General features: G+C 42.3%; 1 protein-coding gene across 4 annotated transcripts in view; it reads right to left on the bottom strand.

The window, feature by feature from the left end:
* The window catches only part of TBC1D22A (TBC1 domain family member 22A), a 441,804-nt gene that overhangs the window by 354,371 nt on the left and 74,933 nt on the right, over positions 1-12,500 (bottom strand). For all 4 annotated transcript variants that reach the window (XM_024216533.2, XM_024216565.2, XM_024216541.2 and 1 more), the window contains one exon: positions 3,021-3,149. In XM_024216533.2, coding sequence (XP_024072301.1) covers positions 3,021-3,149 — 129 coding nt within the window. The remainder of the gene's footprint in view (positions 1-3,020; positions 3,150-12,500) is intronic.

Below are 12,500 nucleotides of genomic sequence, written 5' to 3'. Positions count from 1 at the left end.
AGCCTGGCTCCCGCCCCCTATCCGCCCGCTCCCACTTCTTGCCCCCAGACTGCCCCCCTCAGAATCCCTGACCCATCCAACCCTACCCCTGTTCATTGTCCCCTGACCGCCCCCTCCTGGACCCCTGCCCCTAACCGCCCCCCAACCCCGTATCCAACCTCCCCTGCTCCCTGTCCCCGGACTGTCCTGACCCCTATCCACACCCCCACCCCTGCCAGGCCCCCCGGGACTTCCACGCCTATCCAATACTTAGTCCTGCCTTGAGTGCAGAGGACTGAACTAGAAGACCTCTCGAGGTCCCTTCCAGTCCTACGATTCTATCACTATTTTAAACAATGTGCCAGACAAGAAGGAACTTTTGGGACAAATGAAATTAAGTGGATTTCCTAGGAAATGCTAGAGAGAATACAAATTCACACTCTGGACCTAACCTTCTGAAACTCTGACCTGAGGTGAAACCCATTGTCTGCTGATTATCTGAAGATCAACGCCCCAAGCTGCATAAAGAAGAGACTCGGGGCATGTCTACACATACAGTGCTGCTGAAGCAGAGCTATATCGATGCAACTGCGCCGCCAAAATACATGTGGTGAAGACACTATGCCAACGGGAGAGAGCTCTCCCGTCAGCATAATAAAACCACCTCCACGAATGCTGTGCACACAAGCGCTTGTGTCGGTGTAACTTATGTTGCTCCGGGGGTGGTTTATTCAGACCCCTGAGCGACAAAATTTATGCCAACATAGGCTGTAGTGTAAACAGCCTCAGATTCATGACTGTGCTTATTGTAACCACAGAAAAACATTTTGGTGGGGTTTGAAGGACTTATCACCTGCCAGAGCCCTTGTTAGAGTTGAGTGTGATCTCTAGTAAGCTTATTAGCTTAGCATGCATGTAGGTTCTTTCATTGTTTTTCTCTTTAATATTTTCACCTTCAGAATAAATATGCTTCCTTAGAAAGGGCTGCATGGTACTTTGTAACTCTGGGCAATTATGCTGTTTATAGCCTCTGAGGAGAAAGTAAAGTGCAGATGCAAGCCGTCTAGCCCATCTGGTTTGCTAAGCAACTCAGTGTGGGCAGGAACCAGCGTAGCCTGGAAAGACCCCAGTCAGGAGGGAGAGAGGTTGATTTCTGCCCAAGAGAGGTGAAGTCTGATAAGCCAGAAGCCTAAAAGTGGGTAATCTTGCTGGACCAAGAAGGGGGATATAGAGATGCAGTTGCCCTGAACTGACATACTGTTTTTTAATTTTAAAATACAATCTCCTGTCATCAACAAAACATGTACTTGTATCTTTCTCCTGCTCTTTTAACATAAGACACCAAGTTTCAAAATAGCCAAATCAATTCTTTCATAAAACATTTCCAGTGTTTGTCCTTTTGGCAAGGTGGGGTGCAGGGGCAGGGAGGAGAGAAAGAGGGAAGATGAGACACAGACAGCTTATCTAGGTTTTTACAGCCTTCTCTGGTACCTAAGGCTTTGTCTACACCTGCACTTTTGTCGGTTAGGGTTGTGAAAAAACATAGCCCTGACACACAGTTTCACCGACAAAAGCGCTGGTGTGGACAACGCTGTGTCATGGTGGAAGAGGATGTCCCAAACATAGCTACTGCTACTTGTTGGGGGTGATTTAATTATGCCAGCAGGACAGCTCTCTCCCACCGGCATAAAGCGGCTACACAGGAGACCTTACAGTAGCACAGTTGCAGTGGTACAGCTGTGCCATTGTAAGGTCCAGAGTGTAGACATATCCTATGTTCCTGTGAACTAGTCATATGGGCATATGCCCCCCTAGTGTCTAATCAATCTTCCACAACCCCAATGCGTCCCAAAATCTCAAATCCTTTAGTGGTAAAAATAGAACACACTGATCATCCAAAAATTGTGGAAACCCTGCATGTAGAATCATCATTTGGTAGCTTTTGGTGAATTTGATTGTTTCATTTATCACATGTCCTATGGGGATACGTTAAAAGCACTTAGCGCATACTCCTCAACTTCTCTTCTCCCCTCCCCTGCCCATTAATTTCTTTACTTTCGTTGAAGTAGCAGTCAATTTCAAGTCCTCTATACTAATGCTATAGTGCCACTTCAAAGCATTCGGAAAAGCGACTTTGGGAACACTGGGGAATAATCTAAAGACTCAACTGGAAAAAAACTGAAAGAATGAATGTTGAACTGGGAAGAAAGAGGTTAGCTGAAGGTCCCAATTTGAACTGGAATTAATACCAGAAATTGGTCTGTATTGTAAAACTGGTGTTCAGTGGGGAAAGAAAAAAGCCTACAGTTGCAGATCTACCCTGTTACAGTAAATATGTTAATGGCTAGATCAACCCTGTTAAGGGGCAGCAGGTCTGCCTGCTCTTCTGGGGAGAATGTGAAGTATGACATGTATCTGTCGGAGCATACAGTCCCCCCAGCTATGCCACTGGGTGCATTGGGGAGCAGAGTCTCAAAACTCTGCCTTCTCCCACTCCCACCAGTGGTGCCGAAACAGGGGAGTCCCATCACTTGTAAGAGTGGGAGGGCTATGCGAGTGGGGTGTGGGGTCCTGGGGGGAAGGGACTGCCTGGGAGCGAAGCCACAGGGGGAAGGGGCCGCGCTGTTCCCTCCCCCCCATTAGGGAGCTTCTGCCGCTCCTGATTCTCCCCGCCCCATGAGATGGGGAAGCTTTCTGAAGCCTGTTTCCCCTCATGTGCAGGAAGTGATAATGTTGCATACCAAGTGCCCTAAATGATTTAATATCTTGATATTTCATGTTTTACAATCAAAGAAATAAATTAAAATTTTTCTAAATTTTCTAAATTACAGATCAATTAAAGATGCTCAATATTACTGAACAGTCTTTGCTAGATGCAATTGTGGTAAAGCACAAAAAATTATTGAACATATGGCTAAACAAAAATATCCTTCTGCTTATCTATGAAGTAGTAATAAAGCAATATAGAATATACGGAATATGTTATCGAAAATATTTTTCATTTTTCACATATGTTAAGAGTTTTCAATAAGCTACTCTACCTGTCTGTATGTGTCTTGATGATTTTCATCATTTCTGGAGTCATAATATTGTTCAATAAAAGCAAAATACTCCTTTCGTTTTCTCTGTAAAGTGCCTTCTCTTCGGTCCACATTGGCAGGAAGGTACCCCTGAAAATAAGGAAAAAAATCATTTCGATCATCAGATTTTTACAGGGATATGAAAGCTACAGTTCAATATGAAATTTATATTTCAAACTTTTTCAGATAAAAATAGTTATTCCGTTTTTTTTAAAAGCAGAAATAGGTTGCAGCCCAAAATAAATTCTCTAATTAACTTAGAACAAATGTATACAAAACACTGAATTCTTTATTACTTTAAACACCTTGGGTTTGGGAACAGGGGTAAGAGGATGTTCCATTTAGCTGCTACCAGATATTCCTCACTCTGGTGGCTTGATGCTTGCAGCAATTTCTATGATCAAAATTTTGGATGCCCAGTATGATGAGATGACCAGAAAATCATACTCAGCTAGATGGGAAACAGTTAGGCCTTGAAAAAGAACAGTTCATGTCTGCATTATATATCGCAGTAAAGTTATTACATACAGCAGTGTCTCCCAAACTTGGACGCCGCTTGTGTAGGGAAAGCCCCTGGCGGGCCGGGTCAATTTGTTTACCTGCCACGTCCGCAGGTCCAGCCAATCGCAGCTCCCACCGGCCGCGGTTCACTGCTCCAGGCCAATGGAAGCTGCTGGAAGTGGCGGCCAGTACGTCCCTTGGCCCACGCCACTTCCCGCAGCTCCCATTGGCCTGGAGCAGCGAACCGCGGCCAGTGGGAGCCGCGATCGGCCAGACCTGCGGCAGGTAAACAAAACAGCCCGGCCCGCCAGGGGCTTTCCCTACAGAAGCGGCATCCCAAGTTTGGGAAACACTGACATACAGTGTTAACAGTGCAATCCTGTATGGATCTGAAAAGGTTAGAAGGGCAAGAACAAGTACCTTCACATGAAGAATCTTTCAACCAGTCCTTTGTTTTTTTTCCAGTTCAAACTGAACACAAAATACAACTTTAGACATTCTTACTTCAGAATGTGCATTTTTAAAAACACGATTTAAGCATATTTTTTCTACAAGTAGTAATTACTCATCAAAAATGCAGAGCAGATGTTTGCCTTCCAAAAAGAAAACCACACAATAAGTTCATACAGAAAATAGTAATGCTAAAAGATTTTGTAAATTAGCAGATTTCAGTGTGGCCTAGGGTGGCCAACTTTCTAATTTGTGAAAACCAGACACTGAGCGGGAGAACCTCCCCACCCCCTGCTCCACCTCTTTCCCTTGAGGCCCTGCACACCACTCCTCTTCTCCCCCTCCCCCACCGTCGCTCGCTGCTCTCTCCACCACTCTCACCCTGCCAGCTGAGCAGGGCTCTAGGGGTGGAGAGGTGAGTGGGGCAGGATGTTGGAGAGAGCGCTGCGCTCCTGGGATGGCGGGGGTGTGACTGGGACAGAGTGGGGGAGGGAGAGTCGTGCTCCATGGGTTGGGTGGGTGAGTGAGGAGAGACGGGGCAGGATGCGGGAGCCGCTGGTACCTCTCTCTCTACTGGAACCGTTCCTCAGTATTCCACTGCGCCTCCAGGCTCCAGCAGCACCTGCTGCTGTTCCTGCCCCTTGGGGGTGGAGGCCGGTTACAGCAGCTAACCGGGCTTTTAGCGTCCGGTCAGCAGTGCTGACGGACACTGTCAAGTTCCCTTTTCGATGGAAAACTGGATACCTGGCAAACCTGACAATCACACTGTGGCCCTTATTTTATTCCTTTCATTTCATTCATTTTTAAAAACCTCTTTCTCATTAAAAATAGAAAAAAAAAATGTACATATGCATATGCCCTTGCAGTCCAAATCATCTTAGAGCAGAACATATATTCAAACCCTTCAACATATGTCAGGGATTTTATTAAACTATTTCAAAACAACATGAAAGCCTTAAAATTCTTTTTTATGGCTACAACTTCCTTTAAAAATTGATTCTCCTTTAGGATTAAGTAGTAAATATTAACAGCGACCTTGCCATGAAATATGGGCCCCTTCAAGTTCGGCATTTCTTGCTGGGAAGTGAGATCCGATCTAGATGGAGTTATGTGATTTTATATTAGCAGCTTCATGAGAAATCATATTTGTGCCACTTTAAACTCATCTCGCTGTGCCACAGAAGATCCCCTCAGACAGAGGGTAACAACAGTCCCTTCATGCAGTATCTAACACTGCTTTCCATCCAAACTGATAGTTCAGGTCTCCAGCTAAGTGTTTTATGTAAACACAACACTATATATCAAAGAAAACCAAAAATATGCCGTTATTTATAAACCTTCTTAAAAAACAAACCCTATGTCAGAAGATGTTTCCATAATTAGCAAATGGAATGCTTCTTGAATATTCAGGTGCATATAAAATGAATACTGGATGCTTTATACAGGAAGTCTAATTAAAGCAATTGCAATTCAAACAAGCAATACTAGTATTTCATTGGATTGCAAAGAAGACGGTTTCATCAGTTCCAAATTTCATACAAATTGAGAAGAGGGGCTTTAAAAATTACTTCAGTAAGATGTCATTCTTAACCGAGATGGTTCTAAACTTAAAGCAAATTTTATACCAATTTGATATAAAAATGTTCACTGTATAAACTCACACCACTCACCAGTATACAGAAATGAGATTAAATGCTGCATTTCCTGCCAGTACTGATAAAAATCTTTAAGTCTAATGAACACTTTCATATTTATTAACCAATGAGTTATTTTTAAAAATAGTTGTTAATCACGTTAGCCATAGATCGTCCTTAACAAACAAACTCCTGACTTTCATCTTCAAATCTGTTATCGTAATGTATTAAGCCACAGCAAATGCAAATGACAATATAACTAAGATACTAAGCACAACACTACCATATTAAACGTTCATGTTCACTCCTACACACGTTGCAAACTAAATTATTCTTTATAATTGCAAATATTTATGCTTCATTTTGTAACAGTCTATTTCTTAGGATTTTTGTTTGTTTTGTTTCTTTTTTAAAAAAAGATAACATACTAAAAAGATAAAGAAAAATCTCGTGCATTTTTGTAGAATATTAAGAATTGATCAATTATATATTATTCCTCCCCCCCCCACCAGTCAGAAAATTACAGTATTAACTTCAATTTATTTTTCTCTTTGTGCAATAGCAATTTTGTGATGGAAGCACTGAATCACTATTTTAAGACAAGCAATGTTATTACAATTTGGTAAAGTCCTCCATTTTAAGTACACTACAAATGTAACTTGGCATGAAGTATGGATGGCTTTAACACAAAACTAGGACACGGTGAGGGTGACTCACTACAACAGAACCCAAAGGTGTATTGTTAAAAAAAATAAAATCCTATTTTAGGAGGTTATCAAAGTAAACAGGATATCTCCAGATCTTTCACCCCTACAACAGGTACCCATTTCACTGAGACCATGTCTTTTAAAATATGCAGACATATAGCTGGTTCCAGATATTTTAAATTATATCAGCATTTAGCCTCAAGATGCAGGCTCTCTGACATTTGACATCCTGTCTCAATGCTTTGTGTTAAGTTAAATATTGAATTCTGCCTCCCATTTATTTTCAACTGTTGAAAATTTTCTGTAGGATATGTTAGTCCCATTAGAAAACAATTCATCTGATAGACCTAATTTCGTTGTCCCAGCAATACCAATATTTTCTCAGCAGTAGAGACTTTCTGCTGTTATTCAATATCAGAGATTGTGGTTATCTGTCAGTTGAACATGTCTGGTTTCCTTACAAATTAAGTTTTATTTTTAAACATTTAAAAGTCTAAATGTATCATCATGGCATAGACTGGTGGCAATTTAAATCTCTTTAACAATTCATTTCTATATTAATTTTATCTTTATTCCAAAGAGAAGAGTGCCAAAATAGTTCTGCTTGCTGTTTATTTATGTATGTAGCACTTAACTTCTTTATTGAACTTTAAGAATGGATTGTCTATTTTTATAAAAAGCATCACCTCTATTAGACATCATAGTGACAGTCCCTGAGCATTTTCTTGACTTCAAAACTATTTCCAACATGGAAAACATTTGAGACAGACACAGTAACATTACATAGCCAGAGGTTTAGTGAGAAGTGTCTCAATTTGTTAATTGTAAATTGCCTTTTAGCGTATTTGCCTTTAATGTTAGATTTACGAGATGAGGGGATCTTTCTCTGCCCCCAAACATATGATGGTTTGTATTTTTTAAAACCAGACTTCTGACCAATTCAAAAATACAATTGTTACCACTCCTCAGTTTAGTTCTTTGTTTAATGTTCTTCCTTTCCAAATGACCTGAATGGAAGTGAGTATACTTCGGTTTGATACTTTGTAACACCACCCCTACACCGTAGTTAAAACAGGAAGTGAAGACTACAGTATCCAATTGATATTGCAGGGGGATTTATCACTAGATGAAAAGGAAATAACAAGTAGAAGACACAATTTGGTCAGTAAGATTAACATTCCTACCATGAGAAGAGGTATCATGAGATCTTTTGATACCATTAACGCTCAAGACCTTTGTTTTTTTTATCACCTTCCTAAAAATGTAGTAGAGCATTGATTAAATACCAACTCCATGAGGGAAGTTACCGGAAGCATTCTTTGATGGTCTCCTGTCAAATAAGTGACCCAGGAAGACCCTACTTAGCTATTAGAACACAACAAGACAGCCTTTAAAAAGCCCCCAACTACCCAAAAGCTATGTTCGCGAGCAGGGAGCCAACAAGAACTGCACCTGGCAATCCAATTGGAATAGGTCCTACATGGGCACACAGCGGGGTGGAAGAGCTTTAACCCTGTTGAGGCATGTTCAGCCAAATTAACTAAAGATGTGAAATTAAAGCACATTAGTTAAAGCGCATTAAACTCATGTATAAGATAAAGCGAACTAAGACCACTTTAGAGTCTCCACAAAGGGGTTTAATGCTCTTTAACTACTGTATTTGAACTTCACCCCTTTAGTTAACTCAGGGCTTGCCTACAAGGAGGGAGGGAGTTAAAGCCCCAACTTTTTGCTGTGAGTCAGGAAATGAGCATTACACAAGTCCCAGTAACAGCGTGCACATGGGACAGTGTGCCCTCTGCCAATGTGTATCATTGTGTACTCATGGCAGCCATTTGTTGCAAACTGATAGCATGACATTCTCTGAGGGTATCCCATGCTCATTTGCACACCACTCAGCAGTCAGGCATTCTTGGATTTTTCTTGCTGTGCACTGTGGGATGCATAGTGGAAGCCATGCTATTTCAAACTCTTAAATCTCATGATTCATCTGGCTCTGCCCCGTACTTCCTTTATGGGTGGGCTAACGCCATTTTCAAATTGCCGTCGGCCAATATGGATCTAACAAGTCTCCATGTCGCTATGCTGTCAAGCTCAAACGCACAGAGGCTGCTTGGGATGTATTTCAGCACTCAAAGCCAGATGAATTTGGCATGGACTTTGGCTGCCACACCACTAAGCAGATGTAGCAGCAGTTCCTCCAACAGCAGGAGGGTCTTCAGAATATATTGGTGGGAAAAAGATTGTTTGATAGAACTGGGATGACCAACAGTGGCAACAGAACTTCATGATGGCGAAAGCAACTATTTGGGAGCCCTCTGCAGAACTAACCCCAGAGTTACCATGGCAGTTTACCAACTTGTGACGTCCCATACCCATGGACAAGCAGATCACAATTGCCCTCTGGCCAAATGTTACCAATCCATAGCAAACCAATTATGCATGGGAAGATCTATGGTCGGGACCATTGTCATGCAGGTGTGTGATGCCATGGAAAAGGTACTGTTGTACTAAGCTTTATTACCCAGTAATGCTCAGGAGGTCATTGATGGTTTTGCATGCATGGGGTTCCCAAATTGTATTGGGGCAATTGATGGGAACTATGTGCCTATTCTTTGCCCCACCATAGCTCAGAATTAATAAACAGAAAGGGGTATTTCCTCATGGTGCTTGAAGGGCTTGTCAACCACTAAGGCAGCTTTACAGACAAATACTAGGTGGTCTGAAAAGGTCCATGATGCTAGGACCTTTCGGAACACAGCTATATTTAGATTAATGGACTGTTTGCCCCCAGGAAACTCTATGGACATTAATGGTGTGGATATTGCTCTGGTTATCCTGGGAGACCTGGTTTATCCTTTGTTTCCCTGGTTAATGAAGCCAGTCGCAGATAGCTTGGACAGAATGTATTTTGCATAATATGTGTGAAAATAAAGGAGAAGCCTTAGCAGCATATGGGAGGTTGAAGTGCAGAAGTGGTTTCAGCAGCCAGCAAGGTGTCCGATGCAAAATGCGAACAGCTGGGGCAATGTTGTCAGGGACATCTATTACTCTCATTTTGAGTCTCAGGCTTGAAATTGAGAAGCTGTACATCCAGCTGTTAATCCAAGGAGGGGAGGGTGGAAAAATGGTTACTAACCTTCCATAACTGTTCTTCGAGATGTGTTGCTCATGTCCATTCCACTGTAGGTGTGTGCTCACCCCGAGCACCGCCGCCGGTAAGTTTTTCCCCTCAGTGGCATCAGTTGGGTCAGCTCTGGTGCCCCCTAGGGTGACGTGCTCATAGCACCAGTAAAAAGGGGCCCGCCGACCATAGCCCCCTCAGTTCCTTCTTGCCGGCTAACTCTGACAGAAGGACAAGTGGGGGTGGGGGGGTTGGAATGAACATGAGCAACACATCTCAAAGAACAACAGTTACAGAAGGTTAGTAACCATTTTTTTCTTCTTCGAGTGCTTGCTCATGTCCATTTCAGTGTTGGTGACTCCCAAGCAGTAGTGCAGGTGGAGAGTTTGGAGTTTATTGACATGCTGATTGTAACACAGCTTGGCCAAATCCAGCATCGTTTCGACCGTGTTGGATGATGCTGATGATGTAATGAGATGAAAAGGTGTGGAATGATGACTACGTTGCTGCTCTAAACATTTTCTGTACAGAAACTTGAGCTACAAATGCCACCAAAGAATCTTGAGCCATTGTAGAGTGAGCTGTCAGGGCAAGAGAAGCTGGGACCTTTGCCAGGTTGTAGCATGTGTGGATACAGGAAGTGATTCATGAAGAAATTATCTGGGCTCAGACTGGAAGGCCTTTCATTCTGTCTGCAGTGGCATTTCCAAAATGACTTAGTCCTTTCTATGTAGAAGGCTAGTGCACATCTGACATCCAGCGAGTGGCATGCGGCTTCGGATAGAACCGGTAGGAAGATATCCGGGTTACTATGGAATTGCAATATTGCCTCTGGAAAGAATGGCAAATGTGGCCGCAATTGAACCTTGTCCTTGAAGACGACCATATAAAGTGGTTCCGACGTAAGGGCTTGGATCTCCGAGATCCTTCTGGCAGAAGTAACGGCCACCAGGAAAGCCACCTTCCAGGATATGTAGAGCACATTGCCAGCAGTTCAAATGGAGGTCCTGTTAGCCTTGCCAACACCAAGTTGAGGTCCCAAGGAAGGAGTGGCTGCCATAGATGGGGGTATAATCTCTCCAGGTCATTAAAGAAATGACTACAGATAGAGTTCAATAAAACAGACAGCCATTTACCTATGGGTGGAAAGCTGAATTTGCCGCCATATGGACCCTAACAGAGGACAAAATTAGGTCTTGTTGTTCCAATGGAGCAAGTAGTCTAAAATGAAATGTAGTGTCAACTTCTAGCCCACATCTACCTACAACGAGTACGGCTATGAGTCATCTGGAACAGAATTTAGCATGGCAGTATAGCGCAACAGCCGCAGCAAATTAAAACTTTAAATTATTTAATAATTTACCTTTTAAAAACCCTCACGTGCCACAGTTCCCTCCATACGATCAGCCTCCTCAATCCTAGTCTGAGTTGCTGGGATTCAGGATTGAGTACAGCAGGGCAGGAATCAGGTTTGCCTTCTCCCTAGCCAGCATCAGTCGCAAACAGATTCTGGCTTTCCAGAGATCTCTTTACTGGCCTTCTCATGCTTATCCTCCAATAAGTCTTGGTGGTCATATTCAGGGAAGTGCGGGGGTGGTGAAGCAGTGGCAAGCAGGCTCCTCAAGTTGCCTGGTTTTGAGTGATCACATAGTTATGTAAAATCCTGTGCAGCTCCTCAAAAAATGGACAAGTTACACATCCCCTGCCAGATTTCTTGCTGTTGTCCCTGGTTTTAAAGTAGGTGCACCTTCAATGCAGGTGTTTGCTTTTTATCCAGCACTGTTCAGTATCCCATGGCTCTTTGTGGACATCTGCCCAGTAATATCCACAAAAAGGTCTTTGTTCTGTTGGCTGGCCACTGGAGCTTCGTGCACCAAAGCTTCTCCCCAAATGGCTATAAGGTCCAGGGTCTCAGCACAGCGCCAAGCAGTTGCTCAAAACATGTTGTAGGGCCTTCCGGAGCATTATCACAGGTGATCAACTGTGCACCATCTTATAAGCAGGGGTGGCGGCATCCATTCAACTTGACCTCAGAGGAGAGCAGGGCACGCAAGAAAACAGATACATCACTAATAGTCACTCACAAATCAGTTTCTGATAGCCATTGGAAGACTGCCAAAGTAGCTCGCAGCAGCATTGCGTGAATACAAACAATAGTCCGGACTAACTCGCTTCATAGCAACGTTAATTTACTTTGAAAGAGGACTCCAGAGTTCATGTTAAATGCAGAGTCAGTGTACTAAAATGAATTCCCGCATTTGTATGCAAGCATTTTCAAAGTGAATTAACTCAAAATGCTGCAGATTAAACTCCCCACGTAAACAATCTCGCAGTTTAACTTTCCTATGTGTAGACATGACCTTGGTTTCAAGAGAAACTACATTACTCAGCTCAAACTCTGACTTCAAATTTGAATTTTAAAATAAAAGTGATTGCACACTGTGCTTAATTTTAATTGCAAGAGAATATTTAATAAATAAATATTCACTGTTAAAAAACTGCATATGCATTTAGAATTAGAAAGCACTACACAACAAATTTATTAGGACTCATTAGCAAGAGAGAGTCTTTCAAACACTGGAAATCAGACCCAATCTGAAGTGAACACTTAGTATTCCCTGATGATTTATTTTTTCAAAAAAGAAAGCTGTCTAAGCCTTCCCTGAAAAAGTCAACAGTGCTAAACTGTTGTGTGCATAGCTCAGAATGTTAAACAGAGCTTAAATTCATGAAGATTTGCTGATAAAGTCTCTTCTACATATTCTACAGTATAAGCACTTTGAGTCTTTTCAATGCTGGTGGCTTTACAACTCCCCCCACCCCTCCATCATGTACAGATAGAAAATAGTTAACACACATATTTATGACAACAGATTTTCAAGTTCACACTTGGCTAACTAAACACTCTTAGCTGGAATACATCATACTTTTTGTGGGAGGCTAACATGATTTTGAATACACACATTTAAACAAAAAAATTAAGGTACACCAGTTATTTACTACTTATTGTCATTTTCTCCTAATT

The sequence above is a fragment of the Terrapene carolina genome, unplaced genomic scaffold, assembly GCF_002925995.2.
Source record: "Terrapene carolina triunguis isolate 2854851 unplaced genomic scaffold, T_m_triunguis-2.0 Scaffold68, whole genome shotgun sequence".
Classification (NCBI taxonomy): Eukaryota; Metazoa; Chordata; order Testudines; family Emydidae; genus Terrapene; species Terrapene triunguis.
Note: the sequence above shows the minus strand (reverse complement) of the source record. Positions and strands in the feature narration are given on the sequence as shown.